The 26,469-nt window shown below is 40.2% G+C and overlaps 1 protein-coding gene across 8 annotated transcripts in view; it reads left to right on the top strand.

Annotated features, from left to right (window-relative positions):
• Positions 1 to 24,360, top strand: part of flncb (filamin C, gamma b (actin binding protein 280)) — a 113,664-nt gene extending 89,304 nt beyond the window's left edge. For 2 of the 8 annotated variants that reach the window (XM_017698972.2, XM_017698974.2), the window contains 25 exons: positions 101 to 261; positions 459 to 626; positions 957 to 1,080; positions 1,254 to 1,410; positions 5,518 to 5,707; positions 5,826 to 5,849; positions 5,963 to 6,210; positions 7,930 to 8,022; positions 8,446 to 8,545; positions 10,846 to 10,986; positions 11,084 to 11,212; positions 12,433 to 12,606; positions 13,153 to 13,314; positions 14,059 to 14,262; positions 15,140 to 15,292; positions 15,587 to 15,709; positions 16,357 to 16,602; positions 17,924 to 18,193; positions 18,932 to 19,069; positions 19,254 to 19,369; positions 19,977 to 20,109; positions 20,354 to 20,530; positions 21,454 to 21,672; positions 22,181 to 22,387; positions 23,053 to 24,360. In XM_017698972.2, coding sequence (XP_017554461.1) covers positions 101 to 261; positions 459 to 626; positions 957 to 1,080; positions 1,254 to 1,410; positions 5,518 to 5,707; positions 5,826 to 5,849; positions 5,963 to 6,210; positions 7,930 to 8,022; positions 8,446 to 8,545; positions 10,846 to 10,986; positions 11,084 to 11,212; positions 12,433 to 12,606; positions 13,153 to 13,314; positions 14,059 to 14,262; positions 15,140 to 15,292; positions 15,587 to 15,709; positions 16,357 to 16,602; positions 17,924 to 18,193; positions 18,932 to 19,069; positions 19,254 to 19,369; positions 19,977 to 20,109; positions 20,354 to 20,530; positions 21,454 to 21,672; positions 22,181 to 22,387; positions 23,053 to 23,240 — 4,045 coding nt within the window. In that variant the 3' untranslated portion in view covers positions 23,241 to 24,360. The remainder of the gene's footprint in view (positions 1 to 100; positions 262 to 458; positions 627 to 956; positions 1,081 to 1,253; positions 1,411 to 5,517; positions 5,708 to 5,825; positions 5,850 to 5,962; positions 6,211 to 7,929; positions 8,023 to 8,445; positions 8,546 to 10,845; positions 10,987 to 11,083; positions 11,213 to 12,432; positions 12,607 to 13,152; positions 13,315 to 14,058; positions 14,263 to 15,139; positions 15,293 to 15,586; positions 15,710 to 16,356; positions 16,603 to 17,923; positions 18,194 to 18,931; positions 19,070 to 19,253; positions 19,370 to 19,976; positions 20,110 to 20,353; positions 20,531 to 21,453; positions 21,673 to 22,180; positions 22,388 to 23,052) is intronic. The other 6 variants (XM_017698973.2, XM_017698975.2, XM_017698976.2 and 3 more) reach the window with 3 other exon arrangements.
• The last annotated feature ends 2,109 nt before the right edge of the window (positions 24,361 to 26,469 follow it).

Here is a 26,469-nt window from a genome sequence, read left to right as displayed (position 1 = left end):
AATACCATTTATTGTCTCTCTTGCCTGTTCTTCACCCACTGTCTCTCTATTTTTCTCAATCTCACTCGCTCTCTGTTCTTTCACCTGTCTTCATTCCTAGGGGTGCTGGTACAGGTGGTCTGGGTTTGGCCATTGAGGGTCCATCAGAGGCCAAGATGTCCTGTAAAGATAATAAAGATGGCAGCTGTAGTGTTGAGTACATCCCCTTCACTCCTGGAGAATATGATGTCAACATCACGTTCGGAGGCTTGCCCATTCCAGGTGGAGTATGGACTTCTCTTAGTCAGACCTGTATTACAGATATGAGCCAAAGCTTTCATTCACGATTAAACAACAGTATTTTTTGATGAAACTGAGAACAGCAGTGAAATAAGATGCAGTTTTGTTCAGGTTAAAGGTTACAGCAGGGTTAATAAGTGAGGGAACATGAGATAAATGTATTATGTGTTAACATGCAGGCAGTCCTTTCCGAGTTCCAGTAAGGGAGCTGGTGGATCCTAGTAAGGTGAGGTGCTCTGGCCCAGGCCTGGGCAATGGGGTGCGAGCTCATGTGCCACAGACCTTCACTGTGGACTGCAGCAAGGCTGGTCTGGCCCCTCTGGAAGTGCTGCTCTATGGCCCAACTGGTAAGGGGAGAATGAAAATGTACTATTTCTAAAATTCTTAAGGAAGCCCTTTTTTTACTGTTATTTTCTTATCTGTTCTAATGTTATACAGGGTTTTTTTCACAATGAACAGACCAACATAAATGGTTCAAAATTACTTGAAAAAAAAAAAAACTTAAGATTATTGACATTACAGGTTAAGAATGCTTTTCCTTCTCCTGTAAATTTGCCCTTTTGAAAAATATAGTTAGACATACAGTGTACATTATGACTTTTTATTCATAGAGACACTTCATATTTTGATTGTCACCTTTGTAGACTCTTAATTATGGCAACACTGTATCTCTGCAGGGGCAACTGAGCCTGTTAGCATCACAGACAATGGTGATGGCACGCACACTGTGATCTACACACCTGCCAAAGATGGACCTTACACCGTGTGTGTCAAGTACGCAGACCAAGAAGTGCCACGCAGGTGAGAATAGCATATATTCACACAGAACTCATAATTATAAACTTAGAACTGCTAATCAGAACAGCTGCTCCTTCATTAACATTTCTGCTCTGTTCTGTTAGTATGACAGGAATGAGGTAATTACAGAGAATGCAAAAAGGTTTTTTTTTCCTGTCTTCTTTCTATGTTTCCAGTCCATTTAAGATAAAGGCCCTGCCTGCTCACGATGCTAGTAAAGTTCGGGCCAGCGGACCTGGCCTTAACGCCTCAGGTGTGCCTGCCAGCCTGCCAGTAGAATTCACCATTGATGCCCGTGAAGCTGGTGAAGGACTACTCACTGTCCAGATCTTGGTGAGTCATATGATTTCCTTTCCCAACAAAAAAATGCCTAATTATTTAAGAAGAATTTGGAAAGCAATTCGATGATTATGTCTTTAACCCTTTAAGGACGAATGTTGCACCACGACGTGTTCAAGACACGGCATTTTAAAACTTCAATAACTTAACAACCATTTAAGATATCATCAAAGTTCATTTCTACCTAAAACTATAGAAGCTGAGCTTTCTGATAAAATACCATATGTGTGTACTGTGTGGCGTATTGTCCTTTTGAAGTCATGCGTCATTCTGTAGTATGCCTATATTAAAACTCCAGGTCTAAGCTGGATTTCTGTATAGGAGAAATTAATGGGATTTTAGGAAATTGCAGCTATTGTACTATAAGGTAAACTAAAAGGTTCCAAACCTATTACGTTTTATTCCACCTACACTCTCCCCCCACGTCACTGGATTCTCTGAATTACAAGGTCCCTACCACTCCTGCACGTTAAAATGACGTCATATGAAAGTACGTCTGCTAATAAACAAAACTATTATATAACAAAAGTGGCTACTCCTAATGTACTCCATTACTGTTGAAGCATCTTAGCTGCCATGCTTGACAAAACTTGCTGGTTTGGGGTATTTTTCTGTGGTTGCCAGCCTTTTGATGTCAGTCCTGTGCAGACTGTAGCATTATTCATATATTGACTCTTTAATGACTTTGTAATTCAGAGAACCCAGTGACATTCAGTGGAACGATGAAGGACAAACTTATCTACTTCAGAACATTTTGTTTACTGCTTGGCAGATTTCTGTGAAATCCCAGTTCATCTGCTGATTAGATCGCAGACAAATCAAAGTTCCCTAGCCATTTTTTTTACGTGTTTGGTCATTGCTTGCTAGATATTCTGAATATAGACTATACCATCAATCAGATCCATTCAAAGCAGGGATTCAGATTTAAAGACTGTCCCAGTCAGTTCAGAAAGATTTGACTTCAGACTTTCAAAAGACAAGATGGAAATCATTTTTGATGAACAGTCTGGAGGTACAAGCTCCATACAACTGGATAACAACACACATTAACAGTAAGAGCAACAGAAATCAAAAACATCTACCGACAGAGCTGAGAAAGAGTCAATACTATATAAGAGTCAATACAATAATATACAATACATTCACATGCAAAAGTCACACACCAAACATCACTAAACAGAGCGACTAGTGGCTAGTGGTAGTGACGTTTGGTAGATTTTCTAAATCAAAAGTTAACATATCCTCTGCAGGGAACACCTTAAACATGGCATGTTCTGCTCATTTTAGTGCACAGTTTCTGTGTTGGAAAAAAAAAACATGGCATGACTTTTGCACATTTTATGTTTTATTATTTTACAGTATGTTAAATTCAGCAGTTGAGTATTAAAATGTGCAGAAATGTGGTCTAGTGTTACAAACCTATTTTCAGATTATTCATTGAAATTAGTTCTGTATTTTTTGTTGTTTTTTTTTCAGAAAAAAATGGGGAAAATATTTCCTGTTTTTTTTTCCATTTGTATACTGTTTTCATTTTTTGTTACTGGTATCACTGAGAAGCAGAGTTGGTGTTGGATCAGATGCCGTTAAGCACTTGTAGATAGTGTATTGTATCACTGCATTACAGTTAAAAATAAATAGCTATGTCCAGATGGCTACTAGGCTGGTCCTTAAAGGGTTAATTGACTGACCAGTTGGCTGTTTCTCAAATTTTAAACCTTAAAAGTCCCATGTCACATGTCCCTGCTCCCCACACTTGCCTTCTTCCATGACCCATGACCCCCTCCCCCTCCCTGCTGTCGCTGCAGGATCCAGATGGGTGCAGGCGTGAGGTCTCTCTGTATGTGGAGGACTGGGGTAGAAGGGTCTGGGACAGCCATATTGCAAAGGGCACCATCCCCTTCTATATTCTTAGGAAAGGCTCTGTAAGGCCACCCCTCATTTTTAGCTCCTCTTGTTTTTGTCCCCTCATTGTGTCCAACATCTCCCCTCCTCCCTTTCTCCCCTAAGATTCCTGCTTTCTGAGCCCTCATACCCTCTTGCACCTTGTGCCCTAGTTTTGCCCCCACTTAATCTTCATATAGGGTAAAGCACCTTCTGCTGCTCTAGCATTGCAGTGCTCTTGCAGTGTGGCATATGCCAGAAGGTGTTTGTGGAACATACTGAAGCTAATATAAACCATGGGAAAGAGTTTAATGGGAGTTCCACAAGAGTGCCCCTTTAGGGCTGTGATCTCTCTCTCTCTCTCTCTCTCTCTCTCTCTCTCTCCCTCTCTCTCTCTCGCTCTATTTTATGTCCAGCATGTAAATTCACAAACAGAGCACTTTTCTCCTATTTGTTTATAGTTCTATTAAAGGGTCTGTATTGTGGAAAACTGATTTTTCCTCACTTTCTTGAATTAAAGGAGCTTTATGTAGCATGTAAGCATTGTTAGTTTCAAAATTTGCAATTCACTCCTCAGTCTGTAAAATCTAAGCTCCAAAAAACAGCCCATTTGAGTTTATTGTTTCTGTGATGAAGCAAAGAACACTCCTACTCAGCCTACAGCAGTTCAGTCCCACCCACTCATGCTGGAGTTAAAAGGAATGTTTCAGCTAGGACTGCTTTTTTGAGTGTCGCACAGTGCATATTGCTGCTGTCGGAAGAAAACCTTGTATCCCGTTTTTGTCATTTTTATAGTTTCAATGGCATAATTTGAAAATGTGTTGCCCTGTTGCCCTTTACGTTGCGTGTAAATTTTATGATGAATGGACCAAAAGAAACAGCCCAGAATCACTTGGAAAAATGTCTGGTTCCATTGACTTACATTAAAAGTAATGCAGTTTTTTTCCTTCTCCTGTAAAGTTATTGTTTTGGACGTACAAGATTTTCTTCCAACAACAGTGAATACAGCAAATGTGTAATACAACAAACATAGAATTTGGGCCTTTAAAAATGTGACAAAATAGGCCTGAGAGATGCTGGGAGTTGTAGTTTCTAAAACAGGGCTCTGGTTCTGTGCCTTGCAGAGACGGACTATCTTTAATACAAAAGGAAAATTGAGACGTCATATTTAAAATGTACCAGAATGGTCTGAAATAATGCACATCCAAAAATGAGCATTGTCATTGCTAGAGGGACAATGGTGTTTGTGGATGTGGACTTTGCCTGCCGTGTTTGATTACGTCTTAATGTAGCAATAAATTAAAAGCCCTTAATGTTCCTCCTGCTGGTCTCTGTGGACTGACCCTCCATTGAGTTTGGGCTAATTCTTGAATGACTAACTTACATAGAAGATTTGCTTAACACAAAACATGAAACTATTTTAGCAAAAAATTATAGATTACAAACTCTTATGATGCTTAACCAAGACATATAGAGTCATGCAGCCTGGGTGAACACATAAGCCCTGTTTAAGCTGGATTTGTTTTGCCAGAGGAGGATGTAATGCCATTTGTAAGAGTTTAGATTGGCTGATTTTTAGGGGTAAAATATCTGCGTAATTTCCCCAAACTACCTCAGATAGCATAGATCAGAATACCTCAGCTGAGACGTTCACTTCAGCATTAAGATTAAAATGAAACAGATACAAACAAACAAATAACAAAAGCAAACTTCCAGTTAATACCAAATAGAATAGTGTTATGAGAAATGGTAAAGTTGGCTCATTAAACTGAACAGTGTCTCTGCCTTGAGAGGTACCTGTGGGTATTTCATCTCATTTTCCCTCTAATTAGGCCATCATCAAAAATGTGGCCAGCCTGGTTTACAGCTTTAGAATAAAGCAATTGTGTTCAATCAAATTCCATTTTATCCTTGTCGGCAGAGCCCGGTTGCCAAAAAAAATTGCTGATGCTTATTAACAGGATTTGTTATTACATTATTGTGAGGTTGATTCAAATGGGACTTCTATTAGTGAATGAGTTTGACAAATTATAGGACGCAATTTGTACAATTTTTACTTAAAAACTGTAGACATGGCAGATTCCTAACAGATCAAATCACGGATCTTATCAAGAATCACTCAAATGACAGCACCTCCCCGGGTAAAGCTAATCCTGCTCGAATGGGGCTGTAGACAAAAAGGATTCAAACTTCAATATTAACTTGTGTTTTTTTCCATAGGATCCAGAAGGAAAGCCAAAGAAAGCGAACATCAGAGATAACAGAGATGGAACATACACAGTATCCTATGTACCTGACATGACCGGCCGTTACACCATCACCATCAAATATGGCGGAGATGAGATTCCCTACTCCCCCTACCGTATCCATGCTCTGCCCACTGGAGATGCCAGCAAGTGCCTGGTAACAGGTTAGAATCTTCCTATTACAGCTGTTACCTATGACCTTGCTAATTGTTGGAGTTACAGCATGTAATGTTTTGTGTAAACGTATGCAAACGGCAGTATTGTTTTTCTGTCATCTTGCAGTTTCCATTGGAGGACATGGCCTAGGTGAGAAGTTTAATACTAAACGTGTGTCTACATCTCCCATATTGTATTGTGTTTTACATGTGTTTTATATGTATAGATGTTTCTGACCTAACTGCATGTGCGCTCTGCATCAGGCTCAGGACTTGGACCTACCATTCAGATTGGCGAGGAGACGGTCATCACTGTGGATGCAAAGGCTGCTGGAAAGGGAAAGGTCACCTGCAAAGTGTCCACGCCTGATGGAGCTGAACTGGATGTGGATGTGGTGGAGAACTCGGATGGAACCTTTGATATCTACTACACAGCCCCAGAGCCGGGGAAATATGTCATAACTATCCGCTTTGGAGGAGAACACATCCCCAACAGCCCCTTCCATGTGGTGGTGAGCACTTTGTCTTAGTGGGACTTAGCTAGATCTCATAGATCTGCACATTTTTGTTATTCACAAAAAATAATGAATTTATAAATGTGTACAAATTTTCTTTGGTTTAAATGTGTACATCATATCCACATTAAATATATATTATGTTAACTTCATTTTGTCTTTAAGCTCCCTGCTGCTTTTGGCAGTAACTGTATTGATGTCATATTTTTTATTCATGTGAAAATGATTGCACATTTGAATCAAGTAAATTCATTGCATTACTTTTCTCAGTGTATTACAACTTCTGGCAAAACTGAGCCAGGAAATTGTCTATGCACTGCTTACTTACTTTAAATGTGTCGAAGTCTTAAACAGAACAAACATTTGAAGGGTCCTTGTGGAAAGAGACCATTCAAATATATTACAAATGTATGCAAATTATCCTTGTAAACCTTGATATTTAGATCATGCATTATACTGTGATGACGTTTGTTTCCCTGTGCTAGGATCCTATACAGACATAAAATGCATGTTGTTACATAAAGAACACTGCTTTATTTTGTTGCACATAAATATGTAGAGATGCAGTGATACAGAATTTCTGGGCCTGATAAAAACCTTAATGTGGTTGATGTATAGTATTATAGCATTATTTTAGTGTTTTACATCACTTTATGTAGATCCTTTACATTATTTACCAGCCATTTTATCTAAAGCCATTCACAGCAGTATGTAAACTAATATATCAGTTTGTAATAATGAAGAACAGGAATATGGACTTGAATACAGCAACTAATGTTCAACGTCATTATTTCCTAATGAAGAACCTGAGGCTATAAAATTCATCATTCCCATATAGCTAAAAGCTGCATATTTAAAAAAAATCACTTAAGCTTTGACTTGCATGTCACCCTGTATTTTGAAAGACAAGATAATATAGTGAAAAATGTCAAAATTAAGTGTTCACGTAAGAGGAAATAGCCCTCTGTAGGTTCATTCTGACTCTTGTTTTGACATTCAAAGTGAGGCTGAGAGCATCCTCAATCACTCCTTTTGCAGCACCATATTAAAGACAAACCTGAACACACACAACAAGGGTAACAGGTCGTTTTATTTATCTTGGATATTAAAATCCATCTCTACAGAGGTCTCTATTATAGGCCTCTATACATTTATACAACTTAATTTCTTATGAAATATATCATATCATAAAATCAACGAAACATATAATTTCAAACTTTTGTAAACCTCTGTGGATAAATGTTTTTTTTTTTTTTACAATATTGACACATTGTACCTCCACATCACTGCTGAGGTCAGTAGAAATCTTGTCATCTTTCTTTAGTTCATTCAACATAAAAAGGGGTGTATAAATATGCAGCACAGTTAGTTTTAAACAAAAACGGTGGTAAATTATGTGCCGTTACACGGAAACCGTTGGCCAGCAGAGGCTGCTGTGGGTTCTAAAAGAAGGAAAATTCATGAGTGACTACGTTTCCACATGTACTTCACTGCACATGCAAGCTATAAATATGACATCAAGGGTAGTAATTATCATCGTGAATTTCAATATAATATAATATAATATTATAATATAATAACCAATAATACAGTTTTTTTTCAAATAATGCATCGCCTGTTGATATATTGTGCATGCCTACAAATATGATTTGGACTCTGTGCAATTGCATGTGTGTGGGTGTGGTTAAGTAATGGTGTGACTCCCTCCATTCCCAGGCATCTGACACCATTCCTATAATAGAGGAGCCGTGTGATAAAGTGCAGTTACAGCAGCCCTACGCCCCCTATCAGGGCTACTCCCCTCACTGGGTACACATCTCTGCCCTCTTTACTTCTTCCCTTTTGCTTTCTCCAGTCCCATTCATTTTCCTTTTTTTAACCTCTCATCTTTTCCATCCATTCGTTACGCAAAAATCATTTTTAAGGGTTATGCTGCTGAAGGCTTCCTGGAAGCAACACCATTTTAGCTACTTGGTCTAAAGTCGTGTAAACAGAGATTTTGACCTAAACTCAGTGTCTCCTGTCTTGCATTTTTGTTGTCATTTTGCTCCCCATTTTGCATGGCTTGCTTGTTGCTGTGTTCACCTAGTGCTCTCTTCATTGTTTTGTGGGTTCCCATGCAGCCTGGGCACCCATACCTGATCTGACAGTGCCTCTCATCTGGCTATGTTCACATGCCTGTTCCCTTTTTCACTGGGTAGCAGTGCTTACTTTAATTTCTTTCTATTCCAGGCCACTGAGGAGCCAGTCACAGCCATCAATGGCATGGAGCCTGTCCTCCGCCCCTTTAACCTGGTCATCCCATTCACGGTGCAGAAAGGCGAGATCACAGGTTTGAGAAGTTAATAGAATACTGAACACATCTGAGAATTGACCTATTCATGCTCTTCTCACAAATGCGTTATTTTTTTTTAGCAACTGTTACTCACTGTGGACAGAAGTTTTTTTTATGTAATACCTAAATTATTCTCATCCTGTTTCCAGTCACATGCAAGCTATATAAAGGAAATGTGTAATGAAAACACTCAGTACTGACAACATACATTATATTGCATACATTAGTATTCACCATCCAAATCATTGAATTCAGGTGTTCCAATCACTTCCATGGCCACAGGTGTATAAAGCCAAGCCCCTAGGCCTGCAGACTGCTTCTACAGACATTAGTGAAAGAATGGGTCGCTCTTAGGAGCTCAGTGAATTCCAGCGTGGTACCGTGATCGGAGAAATGTCGTGAAATTTCCTGACTACTAAATATTCCACAGTCAACTGTCAGTGGTATTATAACAAAGTGGAAGCATTTGGGAATGACGGCAACTCAGCCACGAAGTGGTCGGCCACGTAAAATGACAGAGCGGGGTCAGCGGATGCTGAGGGGCATAGTGCGCAGAGGTCGCCAACTTTCTGCAGAGTCAATCACTACATACCTCCAAATTTCATGTAGCCTTTAGATTAGCTTAAGAACAGCGCAGAGAGCTTCATGGAATGGGTTTCCATGGCTGAGCAACTGCATCCAAGCTTAACATCACCAAGCTCAATGCAAAGCGTGGAATGTAGTGGTGTAAAGTGACAACTCTGGACTCTAGAGCAGTAGAGACGTGTTCTCTGGTGTGAGGAATCAGCTTCTCCGTCTGGCAATCCGATGGAAGAGTCTGGGTTTGGCGTTTGCCAGGAGAACAGTACTTGTCTAACTGCATTGTGCCAAGTGTAAAGTTTGGTGGAGGGGGGATTATGGTGTGGGGCTGTTTTTCAGGAGTTGGGCTCGGCCCCTTAGTTCCAGTGAAAGGAACTCTTACTGCTTCAGCAGACCAAGAGAATTTGGACAATTTCATGCTCCCAAATTTGTGGGAACAGTTTGGGGACGGCCTCTTCCTGTTCCAACATGACTGCACACCAGTGCACAAAGCAAGGTCCATAAAGACATGGATGAACAAGTTTGGTGTGGAAGAACTTGGCTGGCCTGCACAGACTCCTGACCTCAACACGACCAAACACCTTTGGGATGAATTAGAGCAGAGACTGCGAGCCAGGCCTTCTCGTCCAACATCAGTGTCTGAACTCACAAATGTTCTTCTGGAAGAACGGTCAAAAATTTACTATTCTTCCAGAGTTGAAGCTGTTATAGCTGGAAAGGGTGAGCCGACATCATATAAAACCCTATGGATTAAGATTGTGATCTCACTCAAGTTCATATGCGTGTGAAGGCAGACGTGCGAATACTTTTGGCAATATAGTGTAGATATGCACTAGATTTTGTCTAACATTCTGTAAAGCTTCAACTTTGCAATACAAGGAATGAAAGAATGCATTTGTGGCACATTTGCTATTCTACACCCACAGATTCACAGTCCAGAAAGATCAACATATTTATCAATACACCACTGAAATTGTGTCATCATTCTGTAGTCAGTGTCAGGCCCATATTAGGAAGTGTGTGTCTAAGGTTGATTTCACTATGATAAATTAATTCTCAAATAGGTTCTAGAGCTGATACATTGATAAATTTTGCCCTGTATTTTTTTTTTTGATCTGAATGTTGCTGAATGTTCTCTGAATTATGAGGTTTTTAAGGAGATGACATATGGATTTTGTTACAACACTGCTGTGCACTGAATTGGCATCATAGGACTGGCAACCTTCCCAGAATTGCACACAAACCAGCAAGCTTTATCAAATGTGGTAGTTAAGTTACTTTGGCAGTCGTAGAGTACATTTATAGTAGCAGGTGTTGTTATATAATAGTTCTCTTAGAACATTGAAACTTAATAGTAGACATATTTTTGTGGGACATCATTTCACTGCTTAGGAGTGGTAGATTACAACTTTGTAATTCAAAGGGACCAGGGACCCTGAATATCCAGGACTGAATATCCAGGGACATTCAGTGGAAGGATGTATGTAGGACGGTGAAGGTTTGGAACCTTTTTTAGTACCAAAGGACGTGTTAGCAGAAAATTAAAAAAATCCCAGTCATTTTTATTAGAGAGAAATCCAGCTAAGAACCAGAGTTTTAAATATGGACATGATGCTGACTACAGAATGATGCACGATTTTAAAGGTTTGTAGTATTAGCTTTCACAGTATTCCATCCCACTTGTTCAATGCTGGGTTGTAACCCTGTGTGTTTCTCAGGTGAGGTGCGTATGCCTTCTGGTAAGACTGCTCAACCTCACATAACTGACAATAAGGATGGGACAGTGACAGTGAAATATGCCCCTACTGAGAAAGGCCTGCACGAGATGGACATCAAGTATGATGGCAACCACATACCAGGTGCTAACATATGCATATATCATTTCTTTATATTTTGTCTTTTGTCTTCAGTATTAGAATGAAACTTTATGTTTGATTTGTTCATCTCCTTTCACAGGAAGTCCGCTGCAGTTCTATGTTGATGCCATAAACAGTGGCCATGTGACTGCTTACGGGCCTGGGCTGAGTCATGGCATGGTCAACAAACCTGCAATCTTCACAATTGTCACCAAGGATGCCGGAGAAGGTATGCTGGCCATTGAGGACTGTACAGTATGACAGTATTGTTGTTTCTTGTTTGTTTAGGAGAAAAGAATCCTGTGTGAATACAAAACAGATCACTGTCACATGCATGATAGAACTGTGAACTGTGCTGCAAGTTATAGCATTCATGGCAGTTGAAGTCCATCAGGTATATTGAACACACACACACACACACACACACACACACCATCTAAACCGCTTATCCTTATGGGTCACGGTGGGGTGCTGGAGCCTACCAGCTGTTGGTATATTGGACATTATAGAACAAATCTAAATGTTTGTGAACAAAGGCCTTCAGTACAAGATACCCAAAAGTTGTTTCATTTGGGGTTATGTTACGTAAAACTCAGCATTTGAAAGCTGTTGCATCCTCTGCTATACAAACTGCCTTTGCTAATTTAAGCTTATGTCATTTTTGGAATTAAATGATTAAATTGAGCACATAAATAACACTGGCCTTGGGTGTGGATCTCTTCCCTCTTAGTTAAGTGTTAATACAACCAGTTGCTTCACTTATTGAGATTAATACTTTTTACAAGCATTATTGTTGTTTTTATCACAGTGGTACAGTATTTTAATTTGCCCTATAACACTTGCAACTCACCAGCGCTACCAGCTTCAAAAGCTTATATACACCCATAGGAAAGAAACAACAAAAAAGAGGTGTCCTACGCAATTTCTGTAGTTTCCCCGGGAACAACACATCAAATTGAAAAATAGAGAACTTTTGCATAGGTCTCTTGCTGTTTAGATGTTTGTCCTGAGCAAAAAGCCCACTTATACCCTCATGCCTTCTCTTGAGTTTTGCTAAAGATCTCAGTAAAAAGACAAACATTGTGCTCAGATTTGCCAAGATAACAATGTTTACCTGCAACTAAACTCTTATCTCTCCATCATCTCTCCTGTATCTCATGTCTCTCCTAAGAAATTTTATGAGAATGGTGGGCTCCCAGACTGCTGGGCCTCCCAGATGGTTCACATTTGTTTTACTTCAATCCAAAACACAGGGATGAGGGAAAACTGTGGACCATCTGGGTGCCCTAAGTAGCAAGTTAGGAACCCAGCAAAGAGCAACATTTGAGTAGTAAAATGTTCTTCTGGGCAGTCCTGCCAGTACTGCTTCTCTGCTGATGACCGTTTAAATTTAATTACCTAATTTCTGTAGAATCATAAGAGGAGTGCTCTCTTTCTTCTTTGCATCAGGTGGTCTTTCTCTGGCAGTGGAAGGCCCTTCTAAAGCAGAAATCAGCTGTAAGGACAATAAAGATGGCACTTGCACTGTCTCCTACTTACCCACTGCATCTGGAGACTACAACATCATTGTCAAGTTTGATGACAAGCACATCCCTGGTAGCCCCTTCACGGCCAAGATTACAGGTCTGTGTGTGTGTGCGTGTGTGTGTGTGTGTGTGTGTCTGTGTCTGTGTTGGGTTGGGGGGCGAGGGGGGGCATGCATGTTTGTGTTTGTGTAGGTGTGTCAAAAAAGAAAAGAGCAATGCAGTGTTTCTCTGAGGTCTAGGAATTGTACCTATATTAGTACGTGTCTGTGCGTGCATGTGTGCATGTAAACACCCATTTGTTTGCAAGCTGTCACTTTAGGGGGGGTTCGCCACATCCGCACAGCCTGAGGTGAATGTTGAAAGCAAGTTGTTATTAGCGTTATGGGCTTTATCTGAAGAGGAAACACCTGTGCCTCCTGCTTTTTCTTAGTCCTGCCTCATGTGCTGTTGTTTTGTTTATTAAACCATTCTGCAACAGAACTCGGTTGTACACACTATGTGAGCATTTTTTGTTATCATTGCTATATTATTATGGATTTTACTGTGAATTTAATTATTTTTCTTACAAGTCTATCTTTCTCCCCTTTTTATCTTTCTTTTTTTTCCTCTTTTCCATCTCCATTCTATTCTTTGTCTGTCATAGGGGACGAGTCAATGAGGACATCCCAGCTAAATGTTGGCACAGCAACAGACGTGTCCTTAAAAATCACAGAGACAGACCTGAGTTCTCTCACCGCTAGCATAAGAGCTCCATCTGGCAATGAGGAGCCATGTCTGCTCAAGAGACTGCCTAACCGCCACATTGGTGAGCAACTCGCTAGGCCTGCCATCAGCAGCATCAGCCAGTCTTGGCGATGATAAGGGGGTGAATTGGGTTGGAAATAAACTCTACAGTAAATCTGCAGACAATTTTAACATGATTGCTGAATTACAATTACTTCACAGTTGCTAGCTTTCGTAATTATATGTTTAAGTTGCAGGAAACAGGCCATGAATTGGGTGTGTTTTCATCAGTAGGCTAGAGATAAATTCATGTAAATAAAAGAAAGCAGAATATAGATTTATAAAGATATGGCATCGGTCTTATGAAGACAGAAATTCTAATATCTGACTTGGGGCCATTACATGTTTAGAAGGCAGATGTGAGTAATGTTTATTTATTTCGACTGAGCTGTGTCTGTTTTTACTTTGGAGCTACTACTTGCAAAGCAAAACCGCTAACCAGCCAATTTGGCCTTTTAGGTGTATATTGTAATAGGTGTAAAGAATGAACAAAAAATTTGAGGAATTAAAATGAAATTGTTATTTGCGGTTATTGATATAACAATTAATCATCAGCTAAAATTGAAATGAATGTGGCAGGCATACTCAGGAACAATCATCTTCATGAGCAGAGTGGATAACACAGCTTTATATATAAAAGAATGACCATAAAGGAATTATTTAAAAAAAAAAAGTCTTTTGGTCTTCCAACAAGCATCACCTTGATAGTGCCCCCTTTAAAATATCTTGGTATAGATGATTAATGAGCTTTGTGTTTTTCCCTCAGGAATCTCCTTCACTCCCAAAGAGGTGGGCGAGCATGTGGTGAGTGTCAAGAAGAATGGCAAACACGTGACCAACAGCCCCTTCAAAATCATGGTGGGCCAGTCTGAGATCGGAGATGCCAGCAAAGTGAAAGTGTTTGGCAAAGGCCTGGTGGAGGGTCACACCTTTGAGGTAGCCGAGTTCATCGTAGACACCAGGAGTGCAGGTGAAAGTCAACACGCAAATTCAAAAGTCAATCATAATTCATACAAATCAGTCCTAATGTGAATCGGAATATGAAATGTGACATGTCCATCTCTTTGGATTGTTCGTTGTTTTTCACTGTACTGGCAATGCAATTCCACCATGGGATGTCTGCAGTGTTCACAACCCATTAGCACTGGAAGACAAATCTTGATGTAAATTACAGAGATGGGAGTGGCTACTTGATTTATGCATTGCCTTCACAATAAAAGTCCATAGGCAACATATTTAGCTGGTCACAGAACATATCCAGACATTTCAATTAATGGTCATTCTGTTTGCCCTCACCTTCAATTTAACTGTCAGGCCAACAGTCATAATTACTGCATAAAATCTGTGATTTTGTCTGTCATTTTACATTTTAATGTTTACAGTCACAGGACAATACAGATCAGCTTGATTTGGGCCACACAGCATACAAGAAAATGCTTCTTAGAACGCCTCACATTTCCAATGCTTAGGAAAATCTGTGAAAACTCACTATTTTTTTCAACAGGCTATACAAAAAAATTTATGGCAGCATTAATATAACCTGGGTCTTTTTCATGTTGTATTTTAAAGCCGCTGGAATCTTTACGAACATGAGAGCATGCAGTATGTATGTAGCGGATTTGGGTGTTTTTAAAATCACTAAGAAACACTGGTAATAATTACGTTACACCACCTCCACATGTACAGCTAATCCCATCTGAATAACACTTCACATATGTAACTGCTAGGTAAAGCAAGCTTCATGACTATGAGGGATTACTGTATTCACTGTATTGCCATCATCAAAGCAGTGTGATTCAATCCCAATATTTAGCTAAGCTCTGAAATGTTCCTCCTCCTTTTGTTAGGTTATGGTGGTCTAGGTCTGTCCATTGAGGGTCCCAGCAAGGTGGATATAAACTGTGAGGATGTGGAGGATGGCACATGTAAAGTGACATACTGTCCCACCGAGCCTGGCACTTACATCATCAACATCAAGTTCGCTGACCAGCATGTACCAGGTACAGTACACAGCCCCTGTTCATTTTAGCATCACGACAGGTGCTCAACATGTTCCTTTTCCACTAAACCACTCTGTAAACTCTTTCACTCACGTCATGGCTTTCAGAACAATCTTTCTGCTTCTTTTTGTTCTGTTTAGAGGACCCTCTAGTTGTTAGTTACTCTGCTGTTAGTAAATTCTCCTTTTCTTAGGTCTTAAGTAGAGTTCCTACAATTGGGACACAGCCAGATTTGACAATTGTGTTTTCTTTGAGTTGTTACTGTGCTGCAAATCACATTCCATTGCTTTGCAGGGAGTCCGTTCACGGTGAAGGTGCTGGGAGAGGGCAGGATGAAGGAGAGCATCACCAGGAGGAGGCAGGCTCCCTCCATCGCCACTGTGGGCAGCACCTGTGACCTCAATCTGAAAATCCCAGGTGAGAGGGAAGTCCAGCTTAACTCAGTCATTTTAGTAGTATATAAGAGTTTAATGGAGAAGCACAAACAGCGTTGGAGGCCAAGTCGCTTTCCCTGTCTGTCCCTTATTCTATCTTTTGCAGATTCTTTCCTTTGTTTCATCTTTTCTTCCTGATCTGTCCTTTTTAGATGAGAGAGAGAGAGAGAGAGAGAGAGAGAGAGAGAGAGTGAAACCTAGATAAAAAAAAATAAGTTAACACATCCTCTACAGAGACGATACTTCTGTATGCTTTAACGCATAATTACTGTTTATTTGTTGAATTTAACATATTGGGGAAAATGTAATCTTTGCAAAAGTTATGGCATATTTAACATTTTAGTGGTGTTTGTTTTATTTTGTGCTAAACTCAGCAAATAACAAGAAAGTTTGCAGAGGATGTGGTAACTTATTTTCACTTACAAATCAACAAATTTTACCAGGAGCATTCAAACTTTTGCATTTGACTATAAACCATCCACTTCATCTCAGCTTTCCTGCATGTTTTTTTAAGCTGTCACAGTTTCCTCTTTTTCACCATCTTTTCTTTTCCTCTCTCCCTCTCTTTCTTTCTGTGTCTCTGGTATTCCCACTCTCCTCCCTCTTTCCGGGCTCTCCTGCACCGTGCAGGGAACTGGTTTCAGATGGTATCGGCACAGGAGCGGCTGACCCGCACCTTCACACGCAGCAGCCACACATACACACGCACCGAGCGCACAGAGATCAGCAAGACGCGGGCTGGAGAGACAAAGCGTGAGGTTCGCGTGGAGGAGAGCACACAGGTTGGGGGAGACCCCTTCAGAGATGTGTTCGGAGGCTTCCTGGGCAGAGAGAGTATGGGGCCCTTCACCGGCACCCAGGCCCGTCAACCCGAGGGTGTGTGTTTGAGTGCACGTGTGTGGTGCTTGGTTGATGTTGGATAATTCAGAGTGTTTAAATGTCACTCATTTGGAAGAACTAATGTGTGGTTATTCGTGCACAAGGGCTCACCTGCGCTGTTCTACAAACTCATCAGTACTCACTGCATGTCAAAAATGTGGGCTTTTTTTTTTAAATGTCATGATTTTAACCTTGGTTTGCAATAACGTAACATATAAAAGGTCAGCCAGGTATATTTTGATAAAGTATCACGTAGAAATTTGTGACTGTACAGCCATGGACATGCTGCCACATCCCACACGTTTTACACTTTTAAGTTGTTTTGTCTAAATAAATTGTCTTATTCTATTGGCAGGTAATTTTGCTTGTTTCCAGACATAATCATTAGAGAATATGTTTAGATAAAAATGACAAATAATACTAAAAAAAAAAAAAATACTAATAAGCTAAATTTAATTTGGCTTGACTAAACCAGCTAATAGTACTTGTCAAAAGTGAAAGCATTTGCAGAAAACTATTGTTTTTGATAAATTAACTTGGGTTATATACTAATTTCATGTAGTTGCTATGGAATTCAAGCTTGTTGTTAGGTACTAAGGTGTTGCTAGTTGGTAGCTAAGGTATCCTGGGGGGTTGTTAAGGTTTCACCTACCAAGATATGACTTTTTGCAGTGCTGTGATGTCAGAGTTGATTTGCACTCTGTTCAAACCATCTTTTGGGCCAAAATCGTTTCAGTATTTGCTTTTAACTATAGTTTGGAAAATAAAACTGTTAAATCATTATTTAGGGAAAAAATGTACGCTTCATACCATGGAAGATACTTTGATGATCATGAAACTGAGCGTGTCAGCAAACAACTGTTGTATGTTAACGAAGCCTATGGAGGTATTCTTTCTTACTTAACTGATTGGTAACAGGACAAAAATTCAAAATTACACAGAAGGCAAAGTGTCCGCAAACTTTTGACAGGCACTGTATACTCACGATTGTAGTTTATAGTCCAGCATTTTCACTGATGCACACGTGTGCAGTGTATCTGTCCTGGCTCTGCATGTGTGTCTGAGTTTATTGGCTTTCTGACTGTGAAAGAGCCGATTAGTTCCTGCCGAATGTTTGATATGACTTTAAAATGCAGCTGAATTAGAAATGCCCTCACTGACATTGGGGGTTACACAGACCACTGCCTCTCACACATTAATCCTGTCTGTGGAATAATTTACATCCATATTTCATGTTATATGTTCTGTCGCAGTCTTCTTTTGCTCCCATCAGTATGCATCTTGTTCACTCTATTTCCTGTCATATTCTCCCTTTCAGGTGAATCTGGCACTCAGGAAATGACAGCTCAGGTGACAAGTCCCAGTGGTAAGACAGACGATGCTGAGATCATTGAGGGTGAAGACAGCACCTACAGTGTGCGCTTCGTGCCCCAGGAGATGGGTCCTCACACAGTTATTGTGAAATACAGGGGCCAGCATGTTCCTGGCAGCCCCTTCCAGTTCACTGTGGGGCCTCTTGGAGAGGGAGGGGCCCATAAAGTGCGGGCTGGTGGCACTGGACTGGACAGAGGAGTGGCAGGAGTGCCTGGTAGGAGACATTTCTATTTTTATCTGTTATTTTCCCCAGCCATTTCAACTTAAGATAACCCATGTGGTTCGTGTGCACAATTTTAAAGGGCCCATGTCATGGAAAATCTTTTTTTTAATTAAAAAAGTATATATGTAGTATATTAAAAAATTGATTTCAGCCTATTTATTTCTAAGGGATATAGAGAGGTTGGAAAATGGTCACGGCTAATTTTGATGCATAAACACATTATAAGTGGACCTTGCCTACATGCGAAATCCAAGAACAAGATATGGCTCTCCATAAATTAAACTGGCACTTCTAATGCGAGATAGTGTCGATAAATGAACAGTGTTATATTAATATGTAATGTATAATGATGTAAAAGTAACAATAAAAAAGCCCCATTTTTTAAAATAGTAACTTAGGTCCACTTGTCACATGATTTTGCTCTTCTGTCACGTACAAAGCTTTATACTGTTAACATCAGAGTACACCAGTCACTATGTTATGAGAAAGCACAAAAGTGCATGAGGGCTCAGATTGGAATTAGATTTTTGGACTGTTTGAGATCAAGCATTTGTCAATGGTAATTGTTCAGAGTATCTATGTTTATTTCTGTGTTGAATGCATGAATTTGCTCTAACTAAAGATAAGTACACATTAGAGTAAACACTGGGATTTTGTAAATTCTTTTGACAGTTTTATTTCCAGGAATTGTTTTTGACCTATGTTTGTGCATCTGCATGTGATTTGTAGCGGAGTTCAGTATCTGGACACGTGAGGCTGGTGCGGGTGGTTTGTCTATCGCTGTGGAGGGACCCAGTAAGGCAGAAATCTCCTTCGAGGACAGGAAGGATGGCTCCTGTGGAGTGGCTTATGTGGTCCAAGAGCCTGGTAAGATCTGCCAAAACAACCAATTCAATTTTGATTGTTAACTTCATTACACTGCCTGTGTCAAACTGTGTAGACTCTGTCTAACTTCTGATTTGGGCAGTTTCTTTAGTAATTGTATTTCTTTTAATGTCTGGACTTGGTTATATGCTGAGCAAATGTATTTGCTCCTGACCTTGTATTTCAGGTGACTATGAAGTATCAATAAAATTCAATGATGAGCACATACCAGACAGTCCTTTCATCGTTCCTATAGCAACACTGTCTGATGACGCCCGCAGACTTACTGTCACTAGCCTACAGGTGAAAGTCATCTCCCTCTCTCTCTTGCTGATGAATTTTACAGAGTTGCACTACATAGGAAATTTTGTATTTTGTGTCCAAAGCTGCAGCAAGTCATCCTGTAAAGTTCCTGTCTTTCTGTATTAACATCACATGAAGGCTTATTAGGAGTCTAGCTGTAAGTTTAGGCCTCAAAAAAGTGTTACAAAATGTTTTTCTGCATGTTGTCTGCAGTTACACGTTTCTACCAGAGGGGTCACCAAATCCCCAAAACTTACACTGTGTAGCTTTAATTTATTAGCATTGTTTAATCATTGTTGTTTAGCTTAATTGTACACCAATAGACTGGACCTGTATGGTAGGTGTAGCTCATTAAGTGGCCAGTGAGGCTTGTCTAATAAAGTGTATGGTGCATGTATTGAGGGGGTATGCATTCTTTCATGAGTTAGTTACTCTGTGCCAGCTTGTCTTGTGGCCTCTGAACTATATTCATATGAAGAAAAAAGCCCTTTAGCTTTGTAACTTGATGCATCTGTGTCTCACTGTTTGAAAATACTAGTGAATTTTGCAGATCACAAATGGAGCAGTAAGTATTTACACTGTTTTATTCTGTCTTACCTCTTTTCAGGAGATGGGTCTGAAAGTGAATCAGGAAGCTTCATTTGCCGTGCAGCTGAATGGAGCGAGAGGTGTGATTGATGCCAAGGTGCACACACCCTCTGGCGCCATGGAGGAGTGCTACATCACAGAGCTAGACAATGGTGAGTACACAAATGCACACACATATAGTCCAGCTATTATTTAATGACTGTATGGAGGAGACCTTCCATCCAAGAAATACTTCATCCAAACCAACCCCAATCACATACGTGCCAATGGATCTCACTAGCTTTCATTTAGTTTTCAAATGCAGACAAAACTATATTCAAAGCAAGCCAACACAATCAGGCTTGTTCTAAAGCGTTCTGTTTGTGAGGAATGTGTGTTCTCTCTCTCCCTCTGCAGATAAGCATGCAATCAGGTTCATCCCACGGGAGAATGGCGTGCATTCAATCGATGTGCGCTTCAACGGAAGCCACATTCCCGGCAGCCCCTTTAAGATCCGTGTGGGTGAGCCAGGCCAGGTTGGAGACCCAGGCATGGTGTCTGCTTTTGGGCCAGGCCTGGAGGGAGGAACCACAGGTATTCATCCTTACCCACTTATACACCTAAACAAATGTATCAATATGTCAAACATATCAGGAGTAGAGCTGTAATCAGGCCTAAATTTGGTCTGAACCTGATTATAGCCCAACAACACTGGGTCAGTAGAATCCAGAATGACCCACAGTATCTCATTTATAATGCAAACCAGATAAAATTCCATCCGAACCTGACCCAAACTCAAGAACCTCAAGCTGGAGTTCACAATGCTAAGGATGGTGTTGTCTAAATGGCCTTATTGACAGTGTTAAGTTACCTAGTGACAATGGCAACCACCTGCAGATCATTCATGAAAAAAGAGCCTAATTATCAGCTATTCAACTTTAACTAAAAAGTAGGGAGATAGCACGTAACACTTTATTAGTAGGCTACTTTTATAGGGACACATGCAGAAGCATGTGCATATGGCAGTAACTGCAGGATGAAATAAGTTTAATGGAGTAAATTAAAGTGACAAATATTTGTTCCGTTTGTAACACTGTTATGAAAATGATGAAGATTCTCATGTAATGTTAGCCTTGTTAGCAATACCATATATCACTTCTATATATTTCTATTTAAGCAGCTAACTCCATTTTCCATTTCTGCAGCCACACAGGTCTCCTTAATAAAAACAGTTGTTCATCAAAATATATTACACAGTATACACAATACACTGTGATAACTTCAGCACACAAATTTGAAGTACTTTAAGTACTAGCAAGTCATTTTTTACGTCTGCAGTGGGACAGAAAAGGTATACTTTTACTTAAGTACATGTGTTTTAGGAGAAATATGTATTCATTCATATAGGAAAATTCACGGCCGTCAGAATCGTCCATAAATCTGACATAAACCTGTCAGATATTTGAGATATCACATCTTAACACTTCCTCAAATCACTTTTCCCCCCTTTCTCAAAGGTGTGCCCTCTGACTTCATTGTAAACACATGCAACGCTGGATCCGGTGCACTGTCTGTCACCATCGACGGGCCGTCTAAGGTGAAGATGGACTGCCAGGAGTGTCCGGAGGGCTACAAGGTCACGTACACGCCCATGGCTCCCGGCAGCTACCTCATCTCCATCAAATATGGAGGACCACAGCACATCGTTGGCAGCCCTTTCAAAGCTAAAGTCTCTGGTGAGAGACCATACTGTTGCACTACACTAAGCTATTTTGTGCCATTCTGTCTAGAGAAAAAAAATAAAAGCCTTTTTTTTTTTCTCTGAGTGGTTGCACTCCCATACATTGTGGGACGTGGAGGTGCATCCTGATTTGGAAAGTGCCGTTAGTGCTTGTGGTCTCACCACTTCCTCTGTCGTTATTGAAGGTCGGCTTTCTCCGTGCACTGTAGTCTGGCTGTTAACCTGCACTGATACAGCAGTTTCTGAAGTGATCTGTCTGTGTGTGTGTGTGTGTGTGAGTGAAATGAGAGGGAGAGAGAGAGAGACAGAGAGAGAGGGGGCCTAAATAATTTAGATTTTTTTTTATTAACTGCAGTCAGAACTGCCTAAAGTTTCACAAGGAGGGAGTTATATAAAGAGGATGGTTGGGATCACTGTAAAAAACTATTTTACTGTTAAACCCAGAAGCAGGCCATTTTTACCTGTAGACAACAGGAAGATAAAGAAATTGTGGATCTTCACAGGTGCACGTCTTTCTGGTGGGCACAATCTCCATGAGACCTCATCCGTGTTGGTGGAGACTGTGACAAAGTCTTCCTCCGTGGCAGGCTCCTTTGCTTCCCTGCCTAAATTTTCATCCGATGCCAGTAAGGTGGTCTCCAGAGGGGCCGGCCTCTCCAAGGCCTTCATCGGCCAGAAGAACACCTTCACAGTGGACTGTAGCAAAGCAGGTGAGACAAACTACACTCTCAATAAATGCCACACAATCCAGTGCTGAAAGTGTAGAATTTCTCAAGGCTTTTTTACTTTAAATACAAAGAACAAGGCGCATTCAAATCTGCATGTGCTCATAGACAGTCAGGTCATACGTTACGGTCCTAGGCAAAAGTTTGAAACCCTGGTTGAACTACATACTTCATTGATTTTCTAAGTGAAAATAAGTTAACACATCTTCTGCAGGGAAATAACATGACATTTTTCTGGATTTATTAGATTTATAATCCATTTAGATTTATTTGCTGAGTTATGTTTTGCAACAGTTACACATTTCATTTTTTTCCAATGGTTAAATTCAGCAAATAAACAATAATTATTGCATTAAAAGTGTTTAGAAGTGTGTTCGCCGTAGAGGATGTGTTAACCTATTTCACCCAGAAATAAAGAGAGGTTGGAAAATGGTCGTGGAAAAATGAATGGTTTTCTATTTTGGGTGTGGAAAACCACACAAACTTCATTAGGATCTCAGAGAGAAGAGTGTGGGCACTTAAATATAAAGCCTGTTTATAATAGATGATTTGCCTAATAACAGTCACACAATTGCCAGTCAGCGATAACTAAGGATTTTGATCTATCCCTTGCATATATTAATAAACATCTGTAAATCCATCGTCCATAGGGACGAATATGCTGATGGTGGGCGTGCACGGGCCAAAGACCCCATGTGAGGAGGTCTACGTCAAGCACATGGGCAACAGGATGTACAACGTCACCTATACAGTCAAGGAGAAAGGAGACTACATCCTCATAGTGAAGTGGGGCGACGATATGGTCCCAGGCAGCCCCTTCCACGTCACAGTGCCTTAGAATGGACCTCCTTCACCTCCCCAAAACACCTCTCCCTATCTCTCTCTCCACTATGCAAAGACTCTGCTGCCCATCCTGAGGAGGAACAGCACTCGCTGACAGCGCCAAATTTTTCACAGTCTCACAGCTTGAAGAGCAATCAAGATAATATCACAGACGCAGCATTGCCAATCATCCTCCATGTTTGCTTATCATCCGCTCCATTTTTATAGGAGTTTTTCACAGTAGTGTTATCTCCATTGCTCTTTTTGCTAATAGTTTTTTTTTTTTGTAATTTCTATTTTTGTGATGTTAGAGAATGTATAAAGGTGAGTGAATGGAATCATGTGTTGTATCAGCCAATAGATACTGAACTGAATTCATCTTGTTAAATATATCGTCACTCTCCAAAAAAAAAATAATGCAAAAAAAAATATTTACGTTAACATGAATTAGAAGGAAAGATGCTTTATTCCAAATCATTTTGGAGCATTTCTGTTGATCCATTAATCAGGAAAGTTCCTCACAATATGAAGGGCAACTGCTGTGTGCAAATGAGGTGGAACAGTAAAAATAAAAATAGAGATGCTTGTTTTTTTTGGACAGTTATAATATGCTAGACGTCAACAGCCCTACTATGACTGAAGCAGCCAGCAGGACCATAAGCAGACAGAACTTTTATTTATTTAGTCTTTTTCTTTTTCCTTGACAAAACGTGTCTTATTTTTACGAGGAAGAACACTAGCCGATTTCTTAAACACTAAAAGGCAGGGTCCCAAGTTTAAGCCTAGTCAACACCGAAAAGTCACTAAATGAGACAGGCTGATGAGAAGTGTTTTTCAAGCTCAAACTACGACTAAACCGATCATACATGCATTGCTGCTCTGCAGACAGCATCACATGACTGAGAAAGACTTTTGTACCACTTATCATGGGGAATGTTTAATAAAACCACGAATGTTTTAGCAAAGCAGTATTAAAGAGTGACATTTTATAGTGATTTTATATATAAAATAATTGATGTGTATGGAAAAGCCTTACTGTTTGATATGTTAACCTGTTGTTTGTTAAATCTGTGCAGGCATATTAAAAGTTTTAATTGCTGATTTGCCATTTAAAATGCTTGTGTCAACTCTCAAAAGGCCAAGTTCATCTTTTTTAAGGTTGTATAAAATGCCCTCTACTGGTTAAAAGGCAAATTACAAGTAAAAGTACATCTCGAGGCCAGGCTAAAATTTTTCATAATGTATCAGAGAATTCGTCCATGCAACAAATGACTGAACACACACACCTTCTAAGCTGCTTATCCTCCTGGGACACGGGAAGCTGGGGCCTATCGCAACAATCACTGTGGGGAAGGCAATGATTTTTGCATTATTGCAATTAAACAGTTCAGGACATTAGAAGCCCCTCATTTCCGATTACTGTCTTGGGACACCTATCAATTCATAGCTATTGTACAGTTTTAAAGATCTGCTAGGATCTGTAAAGGTGGACATTATAAAGATATTTATCATCACAAGTAAAACGTCTACAAAGCAAATATAGCCGTTTCATTTACTGTCCAAAAACAACGGGTGAACCAACATGTACCTTTTATAAGCTTTTATGTGTAATATTCATAATGATAAAATATTAGTATAAAAAAATATATATATATACTTTTTTGGGGGTCTATTTTGCATTATAAGACCCTGCATGTACCTCTTAGCGATAAAAAAAAATGTACACTTTAGTCTGTACCCTGATCGCAAAGCTCTCATAAAACAATGTTTCAGGCATCTGGAATTGTATTCATAACCTTCTAATGTGATCAATTTCTGTGAGGCAGGTTTTAGCAGCATTTAGCTCTTTGGATGTCTGGTTCCCATCACTGCCACTGTCCGTGAAGTTCCTCTAGAATGGAGCATTTCACATCACAACACTCTGAATGACTTCCAAATGATTCGGTTATGCAGAAATGTCAAAGAATTGTTGGAAATTCCCTATAAATAAACCATTTTTCTGCAAATTTTCAATGTCACAGTTGACTGACAGAGCATAACCTACAAAGAGAATCTGTCCGTCAGGAAGAGATTATGCTCTGCAGGCCTGTATATTTGTCCAGACAGTGTTGACAGTCTGCATGATGATGACATCAGATGAAAGATTGGAGATGATGCATGAGGCTGGATGATGCAGTGTGTTTTCCAATGAGTAGCTCATCTCTGGAGATGGACTAGAGTCCACTAAACACAATGAGCATATACATTCTCTGCAGCCTAATTGCATAGAGGGTTAAATATTGGGGAGGGGGGGTGTCATCCCCACCTAATTTAAGCCATGATCTCTGAGAACATAGAGAAACATTGTCCTAATAGTTAGATAGTTTAAAGTGCTTGTGTATCTTGAGGCTGCTACAAACAGCCGCTATGGCTTTTCTTACATGTACCTGGTTCATATTTCATTTTCTTGGACAACATGTTATATACATGACCAGCTGTGATTTCTTAAACAGGCTTTTCGACAGTGGTCTGCTTATTTGTATAGTTTTATTGGGTTTTATAGTGGACCCCTCTGGTGGCCTGCTGTCACTGTAAGTGGAGCAATATCCATTTCTTTCAGTCATATGACGTCAGTTTAGAGTCTCTGGAGGCAGAAATCCTGCAAAGTAGACAAACAGCTTCTCATTCCAGAATATGATGTACGATACTCATTCATTCTGTTCGCCGTGCTGAGACTGAAACTCCGAGCCGGCTAAATGGAAGCCATTTTAATGAGAAAGAGCAAGTGATAGATGCCTAATGGATCCGTGTTCATTTGTAATGAGGATGTAAATGGCGATCGAGGCCTGGCGTCCGGGGTGCACGAATTAAAGCCGCATATTTCTACTGCCATGCCAGGGAACTGCACAAATCGATTCCTCATTACGCCGAGGCTGCAGGAAGGAGTGGGGGAAGCAGCCATTAGAGAGAGGGAGAGGGAGGGAGAGGTAGAGGGTTTTGGCAGCGGTGCTACATTTAGGAAGCGCTCTGAAATACAAATGACCTCGCACCTGTAGGTGTCCACGAAGCCAGGGGCCTTGTCCTAATTCTGCACTTTGTTAAGTAGGACACCGACCTAGGCGGGAAAAGACTAACGAGTCCCATGTTTTATAGTTCACTGCCACAGGCCATGGGTGTCGCTAGGCCGGTTTTAGGAGGGCTTTAGCCTCCCAGATGTTACTTAACCCTCAATATTTTTCTCACTTGACTACACAGCTTCATTTCTC

Source organism: Pygocentrus nattereri, chromosome 1 (genome assembly GCF_015220715.1).
Source record: "Pygocentrus nattereri isolate fPygNat1 chromosome 1, fPygNat1.pri, whole genome shotgun sequence".
Classification (NCBI taxonomy): domain Eukaryota; kingdom Metazoa; phylum Chordata; class Actinopteri; order Characiformes; family Serrasalmidae; genus Pygocentrus; species Pygocentrus nattereri.
The sequence above is the reverse complement of the archived record's forward strand: the minus strand, read 5'-3'. Positions and strand labels throughout refer to the sequence as shown.